Below are 23,684 nucleotides of genomic sequence, written 5' to 3' on the forward strand. Positions count from 1 at the left end.
ATTCCCATATAGATTATAATAGCGACGAAGATTTTTAGCTTTAAAATACGGGTAGATTTTTAGTAAGGATCTAAAGAACTCTACCGAGAAGTATATAAATTTATACTCTTATAAAGTATATTTTAAATAATAGCAATTTATATAAGGCTAAATACTAGATATAAGAGAATTATAAAGTTATCTAAAAAGTGATTAACGAATATATAATACTCGATTTATAGTGGTTAATACTTAGGTAGTATAGATATACATTAGAGAAGAATATTATATTACTTAAGTTTTTTCTTTCTTGTCTCGATCGTGGCCTCTTTCTTTTAATATTTCTAGATCTTATATAGTTTATTCTTATTAGACTGAGATAAGATAGCAATTTTAGTTATATTAAACTATATTTAATAAAATAATAAAAAAGGATATAAAAAAGTCGCGTTCTTGAAAGACGCGATTTTTAAAGCTAAAATGTTATCTCGACTCGGCGGTTATCGAATAGATATAATTAAAATCTATTTTAATTCTAATTTTAATAATTATCGCTATTTAAACGAAGCGATTAATAATTAGATAATCTCGAATTTAACGCGTTTTCTTCTACTATCGAAGACATCGTAATTTATAATTTTATTAATAACGCTGATAGCGAGATATAGGCGTTTTTTTAAGTATTTTAATATATTTATAGATATTATTAATTGCTTTAATAGTCTTAATAAATTAAAAGGCGTTAATTACTTTAATAAGTATTCTTATATATAGAAGACTTTTATAGATATAAATATTACTAATTATTCTAATAAGCTTAAAATTAAAATTAATATTAAGATTAGAGTTATTAAGATAAATATCTATAAAAATCTATTCTTCTTTACTACTATTATTAAAAATATAAAACTTATCGCGAATAGCGACTAGTATACTCTTATTATTAATACTTTCACTTATTAAGTAATTCTAAGAATTAATTATAGTTAATAGTAGCGTCTAGCTCTAAAATATCTTACTAAAATTTTATATTAAATTTATTCTAGATAAGTAGTATATAATTCTTTATAATATTCATATTTATATTCTAAATTACTCTTATAATCGTTTAAGTATACTCTTATAGCTCTCGATAATAGACGATATCTTATATTAAATACTTTTTTTATAATAAAATTACTATATCTTAAGAATATAATAACTTTTAATATATTAGTAATAGACGATATTATTTATTTATATTATAAATAACTAAGTATTTATTATTCTTAATTAGTTTAATAGTAAATTAAATAAGTATAATTCCTCTTAAATAAATTTAAAGATTCTATCGTAGTAATATATTATCTTTAGCTTATACTATATTCTTAACTCGATCAATAAAAATATATATATTTCGAAAAAAGATACTCTTATTAGTATATTTTATTATCGAGGTAATATTAGTAGATTTATTTTTATAAAACGAATTAAAAAAGCTAATATTATTTAAGTTAAATCGATTAACTTTATTACTACTATTATCGCTATTTTCGACTAATTCTAATTTATCTAATAATCTTAAATCTTTTAAAGATTTAGATAGATCTAATATAATATAAAATTCTACTATTATAGCTTATAGCTTAGCGAGCTATACTTTTATAAATTCTTATACTATAATAATAAATAGTTAGAGTTCGATTAATTAATTATAGATAACTTTATCTACTAATATAATAGCGAATTCTACTTATATAATTAGCTTAATAAATAAAAAGATAAATCGTAATAATATAGATATATTATCTATTAAGAGAGATTTATAATATTTAAAGAAATATTAAATAGCTAATATAGCTTTAAAATCTATTATATAATCGCTAAAGACTTTAATAAAATATCGAAATAATAAGAAATCAATATTTTAATATATAGAAAAGAGCTTTTCTAATACTTACTTAGATCTTATAATTACTAACTTTAAATATATATAAATAATTATAATATAATAGATAATAATTACTATCTTATAAGAAATCTCTTAAACTTAATTAATACTTTCTATAAATACTTAAATTTAATATATAATATATATAAGATTATTAGTAGAATAAAGAGTAATTAAAATATTTTTAAAAGCTAAAGTAGTAGTAGTTATAATATCTAAGAAGGCGATAGAAGCTAGCTTAACGTAGTTATTAATAATAATATAATCTAAATTAATTTAAAGAAGATATTATTTAAAGGAAAAGATCTAAATTAATATTAATATTAATATTAATAAAATACTAAATCTACTTATAAGTATAGATTATTAATACTTATAAATAACTAAAGTATTACTATTATATTATTATAAATCAAATTATAATATAAAAAGAAGATATATTCTTACTATCTAGAAATCTATTTTAGTAGAGAATACTTAAAAACGCTAATATATATTTAGTCTAAACTCTCTAAGCCTCTTAGATCTAATAGAAATAACTCTATTAGAGACTTCTATAGAAGGCTTCCGCAATATCATATTAAAAGAGTATTTCTTTATAAGAGTTTAATATACTTATCTCTTAATTATTTAAGATATTAAGAAGACTATAGATACTTTAAATAATAATTTTTTAAGTATATTTACTTCGTCTAGAAGATCTTTTATCTTATAGAGAAGTTATATATAAGAAAGCTTATAAATAATATTTTAATAGTATTAGTTATTTCTTTTAATTCGCTAGTTATATAAATAATTTAATATCTTATTTATCTCTTAACTACTATTTATTAAGTTTAATTCGTTTTAAAATTAAATTATCTATTTAATAGACTTATTTAAAGATATAATAGCTTAACTTAATTTCTTATTAAAGTCTCTATTAGCGCGTTTCTTTAAATTTATTTTTTAATATAAATAAAATAAGTAAGTTAATCTTAGTTATAGTATTAGAATTAATATAGATATAATATTAATATAAATATTTTAAATAAGATAATTAAGATATTAAACTATATAGATAGAATAAAGATATTAAGTAATAGATGAATATCTCTATTAAGATACGCTAAGTTTAAATAAGTAAGAGGGCTAAGTAATATATTAAGGATATAGAGTACGCTCGTAATATTATTAAGCGTATTATTATTTCTTCTTATTAAAAAATATATTCTTTACTCGAGAATAAAATCTCTTATCTTTTAAAATTAATTCGCTAATTAAAGAGCGAAGAGAGATATTAAGTTAACTAATAAGTTTATTAAAAAAATAGAAATTATAAGAAATTATCTTAAAAGTTAATTTAAATAATTATAAGTTTTATAGAAGAAGTAAGCTAATTATTATTAACTCTCGATATTAAAATTTAAAGTTAAAGATATAATTATACTTAATAGAAGAAATATTAAAATTATATATCTTAATAAATTACTAGATTATAAGAATTTCGAATTATTGAAAATTATTAAAGCTTTAAATAATTTCGCTTACGAATTAAAACTCTCGATTTTTATAAATAGTATTTACTTTATCTTCTATTTATAACTATTATATCTTAATAATAATAATCTACTATTAGAATAAATTAAGCTTTTATTATTATCTATCGATATTAATAAAGAGAGTAAAATCTATAATATTAAAGAAATAGTTTAATTTAAATTAGATAAATAAAAAAACGATTTTTTAACTAAGTAAGAGAGAATATCTAATATATAAAATTAGATATAGAGGCTTTAAAATCGAGGAAAATTTATTTTAATAACTATTTACGAATATAATAGAATATTCGAATCTAATAGTAGATTTTTATTATTACTATCTCGAGGCCATTAGCCTTTATTTATTATTTAAATTTTTTTTAAAATAATCTTCTTTATTAATACTATTAATTTATAATAACTATATCGACTTATAAAAAGATTTTAAATTTATAATAAAATACTAAGTTAACGTATCTAAGAATATTACTTTATATACGCTTAGATATACTTTTTATAAAATCGATATTTACTATATAGTAGTCGTTATCGAAGTTTCGAATTAAAGAAAGAGATAATATTATAATCTTAATTATCTTATTTATATTATAACTTAATTAAGCTTAACGTATTAAGATCTTTTAATCTTTCTATCTTACTATAAAACTTATATTTATAATTATTCTATATAGATAATATTCTCTTTATACTATAATATAGAGTTATTATATATATTATTAAGTCTCTAATATTCTTTTATAAAATCGTCTTACGTAATTTTCTTTACGATATAAAAAGACTTAATATACTTTATATTTCTCGCGTATCTTAAGAGTATTATTTCTATTTCTATTAATCTCTCGTCTAAGATCTCGATTTTATATATTCTTATAATATATAAAGTACGCTCGAATAGTCTTTAAGTCTTATTAATTATAATTATCTTATAATATCTTTAATAGTATAAAGATAGAAGTAAAATTTAGTCTTAATATAATAAATATCTTCTTCTTTTAATAACTCTATTATTATACTTTCGAGAAATTTCTAATATTCTTAAATAACTCTTATTAGTTTATAGAGCTTAAAAGTATTTACGAGACTCTTATTTAAATATTAGTAAAATAAGAGTATTTAATTACGATTATAGACTCGCTAAGAAATATATATAGTTATTAGAGTATTAAATTAATCTATCTTCTTTATATACTTATTATAATAATAGAAAAGCTTAAAAATCTTAAATTTCTTCTTTTAGATATTTTTCTTATTCTTCTTAAAAGTAGATAAAGTAATATAAGCATTTATATTAATTTTATTAGAATATTTTCTTTTTTTAAAGATATAATTATTAATCTCTCGAATATTATATTTAATAGTAAGTCTTAAAACGAGATTATTATCTTAGTAGACTATTATAAAAATATTATTCTAAACTATTATAGTAAGAACTTCGTAAGAAATATTCTTAATAAATTTCTATTTTATCTCTATAAATAATTTTAAAAGATCTCGTTAAGTAGACTTTATAGTTCTATATATTATAGTTCTTCTATCTCTTAAAGCTATAGCTAACTTCGAGTAAGTAAAATAGTTATTTATAAAGAGAATAATATTCTTCAAAAGAATATTCGTAGCTAATTTAAATACTATAGTCTATAGCTAATATTTCTTTAAGTTCTTTAATTTTTAATCTATCTTCTAGTCTTTATATTAAGAAATATTATATCTAATTATAGATATAGTTCTTATTATTAATTATAAAGAGCTTATATTTCTTTTTAATTAGCTTATCTAAAGTTATAGTAGAATAAGATATACGCTCTATCTTTTTAATTATATATTTATTAATCGCTATATAAAAACTCGAGATTTTAAGAAAATCTTAATTCTTTCGAATCTCGCTAATAAATGAAAGAAGTTTCTTATATTATATCGATTATTTATATCGACTTATTCTAATAGTTATAAGATTCTCTTAAGTAAGATTTAAATAATATATATACTTTCGAAGAAGAATATAGCGATCTTAAGCTATTTTCTCTATAATTATTAAAGTTATAGATATAATTTTATTAGTTCTTTAATAGCTATAAATAGTAGAAAAGTAAAAGATTCTTATATAGATTATAATAGCGATAAAGATTTTTAGCTCTAATATAGTTATAGAGTATTAATAAAAATCGCGAGAACTTTAAATAGAGATATATAAATTAATATTATCTCGAAGTATTTTTTAAATAGTAGTAGTTTATATAAGATTAAATATAATATATAAAGTAAGAAATAGATTACTTAAAAGATAATTAATAGTTACTCGATACTTAATTACTATTAATTAATACTTTAAAAGTAATAAAATACGCTAAAAAAGATTATTACGTTTTTTAAAAAATGTCTATCTCTTACTAGTTTTCGTAAATTTTTTTTACTACTTTAAGATTTAATTTAATTTATTCTTATTAGAAGTAGATAAGTGTAAGAATAAAAGTACTCGAAGCGAATTAATAGGCTCGCTTACGTTATTTGCTAGATTGTAAGCTACGTAGCTAAAGCGAGTATTTAATATATTTAGCGAAGTCTTAAATACTTATAAGTTTTCTTTTCTCTTCTTTTTTTTTTAATTATTAATTTATTTAATAATTAATCTATTTATTCTATTAATTATATATTTAGATCTTATAATTATATAACTACTACGTAGTTTTATTAAAAGAGATTTTATTATCTTATAATTTTAATAACTTTATTTATATAAAATTACTTAATTTAATTATAATAAGTAATTTATAAATTAATTCTATTAACTTATAAAGTAGAAATGTTTTATTATATTTAATTAATAATATTTTTAATCTAATAGATAATTCTTATTAGAATATATCTATTATATAATTAAGCGATTATAATATTAATTTTAATATTAATAAGAATTCTAATAATATTATTAACGAAAATAATAATTATTAAAATATTATATTTAATAATTCTTTATCTATAAGCGAAAATTCTTACTTTATAAATTTAATTTAAGTTTAACGCTATTAATTTCTAAAGCTTAATATTAAGAAATAATTAGTTATTAAAAAATTTAAATTAATTAAAATATAGAATATATAAGAATATTATTATAAGTATAGTAATAATTATTATCGTAATTCGAGTTATAAGAAGATAAATATTATTAAGATATCTAATATATAATATCTTAATAACTATAGCTCGATAGTTATATTTCTTTAAAACTATAATAATTTTATTATCTTAATATTTTATATCGATTTTTATATAAATAAAGAAAAAACTCGCTAGATTTTTATTCTTTTAATAAATACGAGTAAAGGCCTATGAATTAAATTCATAACCGTTTTTTTTGATCAGGGCTGTCGAGTAAATTTGGTGAGCGGTTTTTGGTAAGCGATCTTTGGTGAGCGATATTTGAATTCCTTGCGCTTTAATAATTATAAGATCAAATTTCAAAATTCTTAAAGATATGAAAAGCGTAAATAACGCTTTATAATTTAAAAAAAAAATCTCAAAATTTTAATAGAAAACAAAAAAGTTATTTCTATTATGAATAACGTATATCTATTTTTTTGATGGTTGCGGACGCTAATTTATTTACCCGCGGTGATTTAGCCGGTCTAACTAAAGAGCGTAGTAACTCTAAATTAATAATTGGCTATATATATAAATTTAAGATTTTTAAGCTTAGCTCTATCTTATTCTATTATATATACTAATTAAAAAGTAAATCTAGAGAAATATTAAAGATATAATATTATATAATATTAAGAAATTTATCTAAAAGAAATATAAGAAGTAATATTTAAATTAAGTTTATAATTTAGTTATTAAGTTTTATAATATAGAATATTAATTAATTAAAGTAGTTATAAGAGATATATAATTAATAACTAACTTTAATAATTATTTTATTATACTCTAATTATAGCGAGATTATTATATAATTAATTTAAAATATATAAAAGCTCTATAAAATAGAGTAATAAATAAAGAAAATTTCTTTAAAAGTTATAAAGAAGATTACTTAATTTATTATCTATATTATATTATTATAATAATATTAAAATATAAAGTAAAAACTATAAAAAATGAAAGAGCTCTTTATTTTAGATAAGATTCGCTTTAATAATAAAATAAGTAATTAAAGAAGTAATAGTTAATAATATATTAAGTCTAAGAAATAATATATAAAAAGTTAATAAGATTAAAAGAAGAGTTTATTTTTATTAACGTTATAAGATTAAAAATTTAAGCGAATTAAATTTAAAGATAATAACTCTTATATTAAGTTTAAGATATTTTTTATTAAAATATAATACTATAATTATAAATAGCTAAGATATTATAAGAATTTATTTAAATATTTAAATTATATTATAGATAACGAAGTATATAATTATAAATTAAATAAGAAAAAAAAAAGTTTAATACTTATTACTATAATATTAAATACGCTATTAATTAAATAATAATCTTACTCTCTATTATTAAGAGATAAAATTATTATATTAAATAAGAAGTATAAAATAACTATTTTAGTAGATATCGATAGCGAGAAAATCTTTATATTATAATCTTTTATTAAAAAGATATAGATTTCTAAATTTAAATACGCGTTAATAATAATATATATTATTAATAATTATTAAATACTCTTATATAGAAAATATAATATAATTTTTGATTTTATAAATAGTTAAGAAAAAAAGTAAGAGTAAATCTTAAAGATATATATTATAAATATATAAGAATATAATCTTATTCTTAGATTTTTTTAAATTTATAATATCGATCTAGATATTTATTAGCGTAAATAATTCTAGATTTATTACGATTTTTTTATAAGCGATAAGAAGTAAATAGATATTATAATTATAAATATAAAGTAATTTACGTTATTAGCTAATATAGTAATTATATATAATTTAAAATAAATATTTATTATATTTTTATATTAGATTCTATTTAAAAGTAATAAAAATAATTATAATAAAGTTATATAATATAATACTACGTAATTAGATAATCTTAGCGTATCTAAATAATTTAAGAATTTATTAAAAGACTTTTTAAAAGAATTATTTAATAGTTTTAATATATATAATTAGATCGAGTATCTAATTAATTTACTATTTAAAAAACTATTTAAAAATAATTTAATTTATAATATATTATATAATAAACTCGTAGTAATTAGAGATTATCTAAATATTATATTTAAGAGAAAATAAATTTAATTTTTAATTAGTTAAATTAACTCGCTAGTATTATTTATTAAGAAATTAAATAATTTACTATAATTATATATTAACTATTAAAAGTTTAATAAAATAATTATTAAAAATAATTACTTATTATTACTACTTTTAGAGATTTTAAAAAGATTTATATATATAAAGTACTTTATTAAGATTAATATTTATAATATATATTATAGAATATAAATATAAAAGAAAAATAAGTAAAAAATTATCTTTCGAATTTATTATAATTAGTTCGAATATTAAGTAATATCTTTTAACTTTATAAATATCTTTATAATCTTTTAAACTTATATAAATAAAGTATTTAAACTATATATCGATATTTTCTATATAATATATTTAAATAATATATTAATCTATTTTAAAATAAAAGAGTTATATTAAAAATATATATATAAAATATTACGCGTATTATTAGAGTATTAACTTTATATAAAATTATTAAAATATACTTTTAATTATAATAAGATTATTTTTTTAAGATTTTTAATAAATTAGCGTAATATTTAAATAAAGCTATTATATATTAAAACTATTATTAAATAATTAAAATTAAAGTCTATTAAAGATATCTTAATCTTTTTAAAATTTATAAGCTTCTATCGATAATTCGTATAAGACTTTTTATAAATAGCTATATTTTTAATAAATTTAATTTAAGAAGTAAAGAAAGATAAGATTAGATTATTCTTCGTATTTAATAAAAAAGTATATAAGACTTTTAAGATATTTAAATAAATATTTATTATCGTATTTATATTAAAATATTATAATTAAAAAATATCGCTTATTATAGAGATTAATACTTTTAATATAAATATAAATAATATATTTAATTAACTAAGCGAGAATAAATAATAATATTCTATTACTTTTTCTAGCTATAAATTTAAAGATATTAAATCTCGCTAAGATATATATTATAAGATAGTAAGGCCTCTTTTAATAAAACTACGTAGTAGCTATATAATTACGAGATTTAGATATATAGTTAATAGAATAGATAGATTAATTATTAGATAAACTAATAACTAAAAAAAAAAGAAGAGAAAAGAAAATTTATAAGTATTTAAGACTTTATTAAGTATATTAGATATTTATCTTAATTATATAATTTATAGTCTAATAAATAACGTAAGCGAGTCTATTAATTCGCTTTAAGTACTTTTATTCTTATAATTATATCTCCTCTTAAAAGATTTAACTTCTAAATTTTATTATTATTATATTTTATAATTAAATATTTATAAACTTATTAATCTCTTATATATTATTTATTATTAGTTTAAATATAGTCTAAATTAATATATATTATAATAATATATTTAAACTTCTTACTCTAAGATCTCTTTAGATATATTAATATATTTATATACTAAATCGCGATAGTATCGCTATATATATTATTATCTTAATTAATAAAATATAGATATATTATTATCTTATTATAATATACTATTATCGCTATTATTATATACTATTATTATTATTATTACTTTAATAATCGTAATAATTCTATTATTATAATTATAAAAGTCGCGCTAATAAGTATAAAAGTCTTATATTTAATTTAACTTTTATTCTTTTTAATAATAATATTAATATTAATATTATTATAAATAAATATCTAATTCTTCTTTATATCTACTATTTTATCTTTATTTATTTTTATTATAATATTATAATAGTAAGCTATATATTATTATAATAATATAATATATATATCGATTAAAGTAATAATTAAATAAGATTAAAATTATTTAAATTAATTTTATATATAATAAATATCTCGAAGAATACTTTATAATACTTTTTAAATAGTATAAGAAGTATATTAATATATTAATAGTAATATTAAATCTTTACTCTTATAATTCTATAAATTATTAAATATTTATAATTATTATTATTTCTATACCTCTCATTATAACTAATAATTATTTATATTTATTTTAGAAATATATTTAGCTAAAAAGACTTAATAGCTTCTCTTATTACTATTTCTATTTTTATTTATAAATAAAAGAGATATTAGATAATTAAGAGATTACGCTAATATATATTAATTTTCTTTTATTATTATTATATATATACTCTTATATATAATTTTTATATAATTTATATTACGCTTTTTATTAGCTCGCGCTAGCGTAAATATAGATAATACTCTTATAAAAATTATATATATATTATAAACTTAATTCTTATTTATTAAAGTAATATTTTTATTATAATCTATATAAATAAGAATATTTATATTATTTTTTAAATATAAAGCGATATAAATTTTAATTAATATATATTAGATTATATAATTAATATATATTAGATTATATAATTAATATATATAATAACTTATCGCGTTAAGAAATTTTAATATAATATTATTATCTTTACTACTTCTTCTATTACTTCTTTTATTATCTCTTATATTAAATCTTTTTATTATTTAATAAATCTTCTAAATAAAAAGTTATTTTCTAATATAAAAGAATAAATAAATTAATATTAGATAGTAGTAGTTATATATATAACTCTAATAATTACTTTTCTTATTATATATAATATTTTAACGCTTTAAAATTAATTTATAAATTTTTTAATTATATTTATTAGATCTTTTAATTATAATTTTATTTATTTATTTAAATTTTCTATTACTATTATTTTTTTAATCTTTTTTATTTTTTAATTTCTTTTAATAATTATATCTTTAACTTTATTTTAAATATTAATTTATATAACTTTTTTATTTATTTAAAGTTTTTAATTATATTTTTAATATTTTTAAAATACTTTATTAATTTCTATGAAGCTTTATAAGATAAGAAATTTTTTTAATTAATAAAATACTTAATCTCGCTTTTATAAACTCTTTTATCTAATATCTTATTAATCTTTTATTCTTTTTCTTTATTAATTAAAACTATTTATAATTCTAAATTATTATTATATAAGTATTATAACTTTAATAATAATATATAAAATATAAAATAAATTTTTTTATATCTAATTAAGAGATCTAGCTTATAAATCTATATATCTATTTTTTCTAATATTTTAAAAGATCTAAATTATCTATAATCTAATTTCTTCTTTAATTATAAAATATATATATTTAAACTTTATAATAATACTTTATTTTCTTTTTTAAAAATCATATTTTTATAATTACTATTATAATACTTTACTTATTATTTTAATATTTATTTTTATAATTCTTTTAGATATAATCTTATCTTTTATAATTAATTTACTCGCTTTATAATAAATAATACTTTCTCTTTTAAGATCTTACTTTTAAAAATATTTTCTAGATCTATTATATATTCTATTAATAACTCTTATAAAATCTTATTAATATTTATATATATACTATTATTATATATAAATATTATTATTAATAAAATCTTAGATTAATTATTTTATCTATAATTATAATATATTTATAAATAATATTTTAATATCTAATTCTATCTCTTAATTTAATTATTAATCTAAAAGTAAAATATAGTATTAAGACTACGCTTCGCACTTAAATACTAATATAATATTATTTAAAATTTATTTATAAATAGAGAGTCTTAATTTAAAATTAAGTTATATATTATATTATATAATAATATAAACTCTTATTATAAGATATTAATAAAATTATTAATCTTTAAATTCTTTATAATTACTATATATATTATATATTTAATTAATTTATTTATTAAGATTAAAATAATATTATAAATTTTATTAATATATAAATTTTTTATAGATAATAAGTTTATAATAAAATCTAATATTATAATATAAAATAAATTTATATTATCTAGAGAGATTAACGCTAGCTTATTATATAACTTATAATAATAAATTTATATTCTTTAATAATTAAGATAAATATAAATATACTCTATTATATTACTTATTATATTTATTTAATAATATTTAAACTTAATACTCTTTTTAATATATTTATAAATAAAATACTTAATATTAAGATTATTATAATTTATATAAAAAGTCTCTTTCTTTATAATTAGATTATTAGAAATATAGATTATAAGATTATAATATAGTAGTCTATTTTTATTAACTCTTTATTTTAAAAGCTTATTCTATTTAATAACGTATTTTTAATATTACTTTTTATTTATAATAAAAGTATTCTTATATTATAATTTAAGTAATTATATTATTATTAATTCTTATATCTTTAAATAAAATCTTTTTAATTTTAAAATTTAATAAATTAAAAGTTAAAATAATATCGTAATATCTAGAATACGTATTTATCTATTAAATATTCTCTTATTTAAATTAATAATTTAAATATCTATAATAATAATATTATTTAATTACTTTATTAATATTATAAGTTTAACTATAATAAATATATTATTATATTTTATAAATTAAATTAATATTTCTAATTATAAAATTTATTTTATAAAATAAAAAGAAAATTATTATTATTATTCTCGCTATTATTTAATTTAATAATATTAAATCTTCTTAATAATATATTTATAAAGTTAAGTTTTTTTTTATAATATTTAATTATAAAGTTAAATATAATTAATTTCTTAACTTAGCGAATTTACTTTATATTAAACTCTTTTATTATTATAAAATAATATAAATTATTATAATTTAAAATTATATAAATAGAGTACTTATTATTTTATAAATAATATCTTTAATTTTTAAAGTCTAATATAATTGTATAGAGTTTCTTATTATATATATTTTAGTAAGACTTAACGTTTTTAAATTTATAGCTAAAAAAAGTAATAGAGTATTATTATTTATTCTTACTTAATTAATTAAATATATTATCTATATTTATATTAAAAATATTAATCTTTATAATAAGTAATATTTTTTAATTATAATATTCTAATATAAATATAATAATAAATACTCGCTTAAATATTTTAAAAGTCTTATATACTTTTTTATTAAATATAAAGAATAATCTAATCTCGTCTTTCTTTACTTTTTAGATTAAATTTATTAAAAATATAGCTATTTATAAAAAGCCTTATATAAATTATTAATAAAAATCTACGAATTCTAGAAAGATTAAGATATCTTTAATAAACTTTAATTTTAATTATTTAATAATAGTTTTAATATGTAATAGCTTTATTTAGATATTATATTAATTTATTAAGAACTCTAGAAAGATAATCTTATTACGATTAAAAGTATATTTTAATAATTTTATATAGAGTCGATACTTTAATAATACGCGTAATACTTTATATATATATTTTTAATATAACTCTTTTATTTCGAAATAAATTAGTATATTATTTAAATATATTATATAGAAGATATTAATATATAATTTAAATACTTTATTTATATAAGTTTAAAAGATTATAAGAGTATTTATAAGATTAAAAGATATTACTTAATATTTAAATTAGTTATAATAAGTTTAAAAGATAATTTTCTACTTATTTTTCTTTTATACTTATATTCTATAATATATATTATAAATATTAATTTTAATAAAGTACTTTATATATATAAATCTTTTTAATATCTTTAAAAGTAGCGATAATAAATAATTATTCTTAATAATTATTTTATTAAGTTTTTAATAATTAATATAAAGTTATAGCGAGTTATCTAGTTTTTTAATAAATAGTATTAACGAGCTAATCTAACTAATTAAGAGTTAAATTTACTTTCTCTTAAACGTAGTATTTAAATAATTTCTAATTATTATAAGTTTATTATATAATATATTATAAATCAAATTATTTCTAAATAGCTTTCTAGATAATAAATCGATAGAATACTTAATCTAATTATATATATTAAGATTATTAAATAGTTTTTCTAAAAAGACTTCTAATAAATTCTTAAGTTATTTAAATATATTAGAGTTATTTAATTACGTAATATTATATTATATAGCTTTATTATAATTATTCTTATTATTTTTAAATAAAATCTAATATAAGAGTATAATAAATGCTTATTTTAGATTATATATAGTTATTATATTAATTAATAATATAAATTACTTTATATTTATTATTACGATATCTACTTACTTCTTATTATTTATAAAAAAATCGCGATAAATCTAGAATTACTTATATTAATAAATATTTAAATCGATATTATAGATTTAAGAGAAATTAAAAATAAGATTATATCCTCGTATATTTATAGTATATATCTTTAAAATTTACTCTTACTTTTTTTCTTAACTATTCGCGAGATTAAAGATTAAATTATATTTTTTATATAAGAATATTTAATAACTATTAATAACACGTATTATTATTAACGCGTATTTAAATTTAAAAATCTATATCTCTTTAATAAAAGATTATAATATAAAGATTTTTTTATTATCGATATCTATTAGAATAGTTATCTTATACTTTTTATTTAATATAATAATTTTATCTCTTAATAATAGAGAGCGAGATTATCGCTTAATTAATAATATATTTAATATTATAGCGATAAGTATTAGACTTTATCTTTTCTCTTATCTAATCTATAATTATATATTTTATTACTTATAATATAATTTAGATATTTAAAAGAATTCTTATAATATCTTAATTATTTATATTTATAATATTATATTTTAATAAAAAGCGTTTTAAGTTTAATATAAGAGTTATTATCTTTAAATTTAATTTATATAGACTTTTAATTTTATAGCGTTAAAGAAAATAAACTTTCTTTTAATCTTATTAATTCTTTATATATTATTCTTTAGACTTTATATACTATTAATTATTACTTCTTTAATTACTTATTTTATTATTAAAGCGAGTCTTATCTAGAGTAGAAAACTCTTTTATTTTTTATAATCTTTATTTTATATTCTAATACTATTATAATAATATAATATAAATAATAAATTAAATAGTCTTCTTTATAACTTCTAGAGAAATTTTCTTTATTATTCTATTTTATAGAGCTTTTATATATTTTAAATTAATTATATAGCGATTTTATTATAACTAAAATATAATAAAATAATTATTAAAGCTAGCTATTAACTACGCGTTCTTTATAATTATTTTAATTAATTAATATTTTATATTATAAGATTTAATAGCTAAATTGCGAACTTAATTTAAATACTATTCTTTATATTTTTTTTAGATAAATTCTTTAATATTACGTAGTATTATATCTTTAATATTTCTCTAGATTTATTTTTTAATATTTATTAATAAAGTAGAAAACTAGTAAGTCTTTTCTTTATTTATATAAAAATTAATATAAGATATTAAGATAATAAAATCGTTATAATTTTAAAGAAATATAACTATTAAGCTATAATTATTAAAATATTATATATTAGATATCTTAATAATATTTATCTTCTTACGACTTAAATTACGATAGTAATTATTATTATACTCGCGATAATATTTTTATATATTTTATATTTTAATTAGCTTAAATTTTTTAATAACTACTTATTTCTTAATATTAAGCTTTAAAAGTTAATAGTGTTAAATTTAAATTAAATTTATAAAATAAGAATCTTTATTTATAGATAAAGAGTTATTAAATATAATACTTTAGCGATTATTATTTTCGTTAATAGTAGTATTAGAATTTCTATTAATATTAGAATTAATATTATAATCGCTTAATTATATAATAGATATATTTTAAGAAAAGTTATTTATTAAATTAAAAATATCGCTAATTAATTATAATAAGATATTTTTACTTCGTAAATTAATAGAACTAGCTCGCGAGTTACTTATTATAATTAAATTAAATAACTTTATATAAATAAAGTTATTAGAATTATAAGATAATAAGATTTCTTTTAATAAAACTACGTAGTAATTATATAATTATAAGATTTAGATATATAATCAATAGAATAAATAGATTAATTATTAGATAAATTAATAATTAAAAAAAGAAGAAGAAGAAAGAGAATTTATAAGTATTTAAGACTTTACTAAGTATATTAAATATTCGCTCTAGCTACGTAGCTTATAATCTAATAAGCGATATAAGCGAGCCTATTAATTCGCTTCGAGTACTTTTACTCTTATATATATAATAAGAAACTCTATATAATTATATTAGACTTTAAAAATTAAAGATATTACTTATAAAATAATAGATACTCTATTTATATAATTTTAGATTATAATAATTTATATTATTTTATAATAATAAAAGAGTTTAATATAAAATAGATTCGCTAGATTAAGAAATTAGCTATATTTAACTTTATAATTAAATATTATAAGAGAAAATTTAACTTTATAAATATATTATTAAAAAGATTTAATATTATTAAATTAAATAATAGCGAGAATAATAATAATAATTTTCTCTTTATCTTATAAAATAAGCTTTATAATTAAAAATATTAATCTAATCTATAAAAATATAATAGTATATTTATTATAATTAAACTTATAGCGTTAATAAAATAATTAAATAATATTATTATTATAGATATTTAAATTATTAATTTAAATAAGAGAGTATTTAATAGATAAATATATATTCTAGATATTACAATATCGTTTTAACTTCTAATTTATTAAATTTTAAAATTAAAAAGATTTTATTTAAAATTATAAAAATTAATAATAATATAATTATTTAAATTATAATATAAGAATACTTTTATTATAAATAAAAAGTAATATTAAAAATACGCTATTAAATAAAATAAGTTTTCGAAATAAAGAATTAATAAGAATAAATTATTACGTTATAATCTTATAATCTATATTTCTAATAATTCTACTATAAAGAAAGAAATTCTTTATATAAATTATAATAACTCTAATATTAAATACTTTATTTATAAGTATATTAAAAAGAATATTAGATTTAAATATTATTAGATAAATATAATAAATAATATAATAGAGTATATTTATATTTACCTCGATTATTAAAAAGTATAAATTTATTATTATAAATTATATAGCGAGCTAGCGTCGATTCTTTTAAATAATATAAATTTATTTTATATTATAATATTAGATTTTATTATAAATCTATTATTTATAAGAAATTTATATATTAATAAGATTTACGATATTATTTTAATTATAATAAATAAATTAATTAAGTATATAATATATATAATAATTATAAAAAATCTAAAAATTAATAATCTTATTAATATCTTATAATAAGAATTTATATTATTATATAATATAATATATAATTTAATTTTAAATTAAGACTTTCTATTTATAAATAAATTTTAAATAATATTATATTAATATCTAGATATAAAATATAGATTTAATATTATATTTTATTTTTAAATTAATAATTAAATTAAGAGATAGAATTAGATATTAAAATATTATTTATAAATATATTATAATTATAAATAAAATAATTAATCTAAGATCTTATTAATAGTAATATTTATATATAATAATAATATATATATAAATATTAATAAGATCTTATAAAAGCTATTAATAAGATATATAATAGATTTAAAAAATACTTTTAAAAGTAGAATTTTAAGAAAAAAAGTATTATTTATTATAGAGTAAATAAATTAATTATAAAAGATAAGATTATATTTAAAAGAATTATAAAAATAAATATTAAAATAATAAATAAAGTATTATAATAATAATTATAAAATTATAATCTTTAAAAAAAAAATTATTATTATAAAGTTTAAATATATATATTTTATAATTAAAAAAGAAATTAAATTATAAATAATTTAAATCTTTTAAAGTATTAGAGAAAATAGATTTATAGATTTATAAGCTAGATCTCTCGACTAGATATAAAAAAATTATTTTATATTTTATATATCGCTATTAGAGTTATAATATTTATATAATAATAATTTAAAATTATAAATAATTTTAATTAATAAAGAAAAAGAATAGAAGATTAATAAGATATTAAATAAAAGAGTTTATAAAAGTAAGACTAAGTATCTTATTAATTAAAAAAACTTCTTATCTTATAAAGCTTTATAGAAATTAATAAAATATTTTAAAAATATTAAAAATATAATTAAAAAATTTAAATAAATAAAGAAATTATATAAATTAATATTTAAAATAAAGTTAAAAATATAGTTATTAAGAGAAATTAAAAAGTAAAAAAGATTAAGAAAATAATAGTAATAGAGAATTTAGATAGATAAATAAAATTATAATTAAAAGATTTAATAAATATAACTAAAAAATCTATAAATCGATTTTAAAGCGTTAAAATATTATATATAATAAGAAAAATAGTTATTAAAGCTATATATATAACTATTATTATTTAATATTTATTTATTTATTCTCTTATATTAGAAAGTAATTTTTTATTTAGAAGATTTATTAGATAATAAAAAAAATTAATATAAGAAGTAATAAAAGAAATAATAAAAGAAGCGATAAAGATAATAATATTATATTAAAGTTTTTTAATATAATAAGTTATTATATATATTAACTATATAATCTAATATATATTAATTAAGATTTATATTACTCTATACTCGAAGAATAATATAAATATTCTTATTAAAGTAAATTATAATAAAAATATCTATCTAATAATAAAAAATCGAATTTATAATATATATATAACTTTTATAAAAGTATTATTTATATTTATATTAGCGCGAGTTAATAGAAAGCGTAATATAAATTATATAAGAATTATATATAAAAGTATATATATAATAATAATAAAAGGGAATTAGTATATATTAATATAATCTCTTAATTATTTAATATCTCTTTTATTTATAAATAAAGATAGAAATAATAATAAAAAAAGCTATTAAGCTCTCTTAATTAAGTATATCTTTAAAATAAATATAAATATCTATTAATTATAGCGAAGAATATAGAAATAATAATAATTATAAGTATTTAATAGCTCGTAAGACTATAAGAGCGAAGAATTAATATTATTATTAATATATTAATATACTTCTTATACTATCTATAAAGTATTATAAAGTATTCTTTAAGATATTTATTATATATAAAATTAATTTAAATAATTATAATCTTACTTAATTATTATTTTAATTAATATATATATTATATTATTATAAATTATATTATTATAATAATATATAGCTTACTATTATAATATTATAATAAAAATAAATAAAAATAAAATAATAAATATAAAGAAGAATTAAATATTTATTTATAATAGTATTAATATTAATATTATTATTAAAAAGAATAAAAATTAAATTAGAAATAAGGCTTTTATACTTATTAGCGAGATATTTATAATTATAATAATAAAATTATTATAATTATTAAAGTAATAATAATAATAATAATATATAATAATAATAATAATAATAATATATTGTAATAGAATAGTAATATATCTATATTCTATTAATTAAGATAATAATATATAAAGCGATATTATCGCGATTTAATATATAAATATATTAATATACTTAAGAAAACCTTAAGATAAATAATTTAAATACGCTATTATAGTATATATTAATTTAGACTATATTTAAACTAGTAATAGATAATATATATAAATTTAATAAATTTATAGTATTTAATTATAAGATATAATAATAATAAGATTTAGAGATTATATCTTTTAAAAGAGAATATAATTATAAGAATAAAAGTACTCGAAGCGAATTAATAGACTCGCTTATATTACTTATTAAATTATAAGTTATATAATTAAAATAAGTATCTAATATATTTAATAAAGTCTTAAATACTTATAAGTTCTTTTTTCTCTTCTTTTTTTTTTAGTTATTAGTTTATCTAATAACTAATCTATTTATTCTATTAACTATATATCTAAATCTCGTAATTATATAGCTATTACGTAGTTCTATTAAAAGAGATCTTACTATCTTATAATAAGATAGTAATTTAAGATATATTAAACTATTAATAATAAAGTTATTTAATAATTAATATAAGAAAGCTATTAAATATAGAGAAAGAATCTCGATTAAATTTATTATCTCGACGTCGACGTTTATCGAATAAATCTTTACTCGTATATATTAATAATATAAAAGATATTAATTAATCTATATAATTTATAAATAGATATATACGATATTAAGTCTACGCTAATAGCTTTATAAGAGACTCTAAGATATCTCGTAATAATACGTCTAGTAAATATAAAATTATATATTTATTAAATAGAGACTATATATATAATAGCTATCTATTTTTTAAAATTAATTAAATAGATAATTAAGTTTTAAGTTTAGATATATTCTATTCTTCTATTAGATAAAGATCAAATTATTACTTAAAGAGGTAAAGTGTGAATGGTATTAGACCTCGCACTTCGGGAGAACTTCGGTGACGTATTAATATGCATCATGTTAAGCCAGATGTGCTTTCCCTTTCTCGTATGGTCTCTCTCTTACTATTGCCTATCTGATCGCAACTGATTTACACAATACTTCATGAGCATCGACGAAAAGCTCGCTTGAAGCACTGATTATTTCTACTATGGAGAAAACTCACATCAACCTCGTCATTCTGTCGCCATCACAAGAGGTCAATAAACTTACCTTCTCCGGCATATCTACAGCTACGAGCATCGGCGAATTGAGAGAAAGGATATCAGCTGAAGTTGCAACCCATCCTGCTCCGGCCCGGCAACGCTTGATATATCGTGGCCGTGCTCTGATTGATGTCGCAAAGACCCTGAAAGACGTCTTCACCCAAGAGATTGTTTGTCTCGTGCCATGTCACTCACTCCGCAAAGCTGACAATGCATAGATAGATAGCTCCGAAACACTCTCGCTCCACCTGGTCCTACCACCAGAAATGGCCACTCAGCTAGCACCTTCAGCGTCCACAGCACACCCAGGCCAAGGCCAGCAGGCTCTTCCAGCGCAACACGCACATGGCAGCTCAAGTAACTCCGGAACTCCACAGAACCCACATCAGGCTAATGAGAACGTACATGCATCACAAAGGCCAGCCGCTCAGGGTCATATTCCAACACCGTCACCGCCACACTACCACGTACATGCGCCTGGATATGGCCATAGCCATGGGAATGGGAATGGTGCTCTTCAAGCACAATTCCCTCCACAACTTCAACAGGCTTTTGCCCAATTTCATGCTGTGAACCAGCAACTTGCAGCTCAACTTGCGGCTATTGGAAACAACCCTATGCTTCAGGGAATGCCTCCCAATCAACCTCCAGCACAGCCGAATCAGCCACCAGCCTTTGCACAGCCTGCTTTTCAGCATGCCATGGCGCAACAACAGCAAGCGAGAGCAGCAGGCGTACAACATGGGATACAGGGCGGGCCCATGCAGAATGTACAGATCAACCCTTCCACTTCTTCTCCGCAGACTGTTTTATCAACACCGCAGAGCAACGACCAAGGTGCAGCTTCGGCACCCTCTACTACTCCTGGAAATACGAGTACAGTGGTCCGTGAAAACCATGGTCCAAATGGGGAGAGATGGCAGATGGTCATCCAGAGTGGACCGATGAACATACATGCTCACAACGGGTTTCCAAATCCTCATGCTGCATCTCCCAATTCTTTGCATACTGGTCCAAACACACCAAGACGTACGTCACCTGCACTGCAGCCTAGCCACTCATCACAGACTGCAGGCATCGGTGCAACAGCGGGAAGCCCTCCACCGCCGGCAGGGATCGGTCGAACTCCAACACCGAACGTTGCACTCATGCATCTCCAATCCAATCTCTCTACCATGGATGCTGCTATGGTTGGGGGCAATCCGTTGCCAGAGTCTGTGTTTGAACAGGCTCAAGAAATGATAAGGGGCATTACAGATCTACCGCAAGAAGTCGCAACCGCACTACGAACTCGTTTGGCCAACCTTTCTCATCATTCAAGCCATCTGCGGGAAAATCTACATAGTAACCTAATTCGAGCAGCTCACGAGCGAGCCACTTCGCAAAGAGCGGCTCAAGGAACCGAATCTTCTGCGGTGTATGTTCTCTCCTCACCTAGTGGACCACACGCCCTACTAGTCTCGCCATCTGGATTGTATACAGCCCCTTGGCAATTTCCTTCCCTTGGCGCCATCACTCCTCAATCTGTAATGCTCCCTACCACTACTGCCCCTGCGCAAACTCAACCAGCAAACAATAACATTCCCATCAACGAACAGCAGCCGCACATAGATGAGGTCCAGGTTGCGCAAGGACAACAACAAGGGCCACAACCTGCGGACGTCGCTCAAGTGGCACAAGCACAGCAGCAGCAACAGGTAAATCAAGCCAGAGATCTAGCCCGCATTCTTCTACCTCTTGGAGGCCACTTATGGTTATTGATCAGGCTCTTTGGGTTTGTGTATTTTTTCACTGCTGGGGCAGGATGGCGTCGAACCATGCTTCTTGGACTAATCGCTAGCCTGGTGTTCATTGCCCAGACCGGGATATTCAGGCCTATAATTCAAGGAATCTGGGATCCAATCAGAAGGCATGCAGAGGGTCTTGTTCCTCTCGCTGCTAATGAGCGTCCTCGTGCAGGCGTTGGTGGTGCTGAAAATAATGGCAATGGGACAGGCACGCAGCCTGGGAATCGTGAACCAACGCCTCAGGAAGCAGCCGAGCGCCTACTGCAAGAAAGAGAACGTCAAGATGTAAGCTTTGTTCGTCAGAGCTTCCGCAGGGTGGAACGAGCTGTTGCCTTGTTTGTAGCAAGCTTAGTACCCGGTGTTGGCGAGAGACACATTGCAGCCAGAGAAGCGGCAGAGGCGGCAAGGCAGGCTGAAGCCCGGGAGAGGGAAGAGCGTGCGAGGAAGGAGGAGGAGGAGGAGGCCCGAGAGCGACTGGAGGGAAATCTTGATTTTGGGGACGGAAATGTGGCTGACGGGGCAGGAGAGGGTGGCGAAAGCTCCAGTGCGCCAGAGCAACAACAGGCTGCTCAGCCGCCTTTGGTAGAGGTCTGAAAAGACTGCATTAAGTACTCATGGCAAATGTCGCTTCCCAAGATGGGTACTGAGG

General features: G+C 18.4%; 1 protein-coding gene across 1 annotated transcript; it reads left to right on the forward strand.

The window, feature by feature from the left end:
• Window positions 1-21,193: 21,193 nt before the first annotated feature.
• HO133_006491 (uncharacterized protein) lies at window positions 21,194-23,629 on the forward strand (the record flags this gene model as incomplete). The annotated part of the gene is made up of 2 exons (XM_037297389.1): window positions 21,194-21,418; window positions 21,467-23,629. The coding sequence occupies 2 exons, from the start codon at window positions 21,194-21,196 to the stop codon at window positions 23,627-23,629; spliced, it is 2,388 nt and encodes a 795-aa protein (XP_037147514.1).
• Between the last annotated feature and the right edge of the window lie 55 nt (window positions 23,630-23,684).

Source organism: Letharia lupina (assembly GCF_014066315.1).
Source record: "Letharia lupina isolate WasteWater1 chromosome Unknown contig_24, whole genome shotgun sequence".
Classification (NCBI taxonomy): domain Eukaryota; kingdom Fungi; phylum Ascomycota; class Lecanoromycetes; order Lecanorales; family Parmeliaceae; genus Letharia; species Letharia lupina.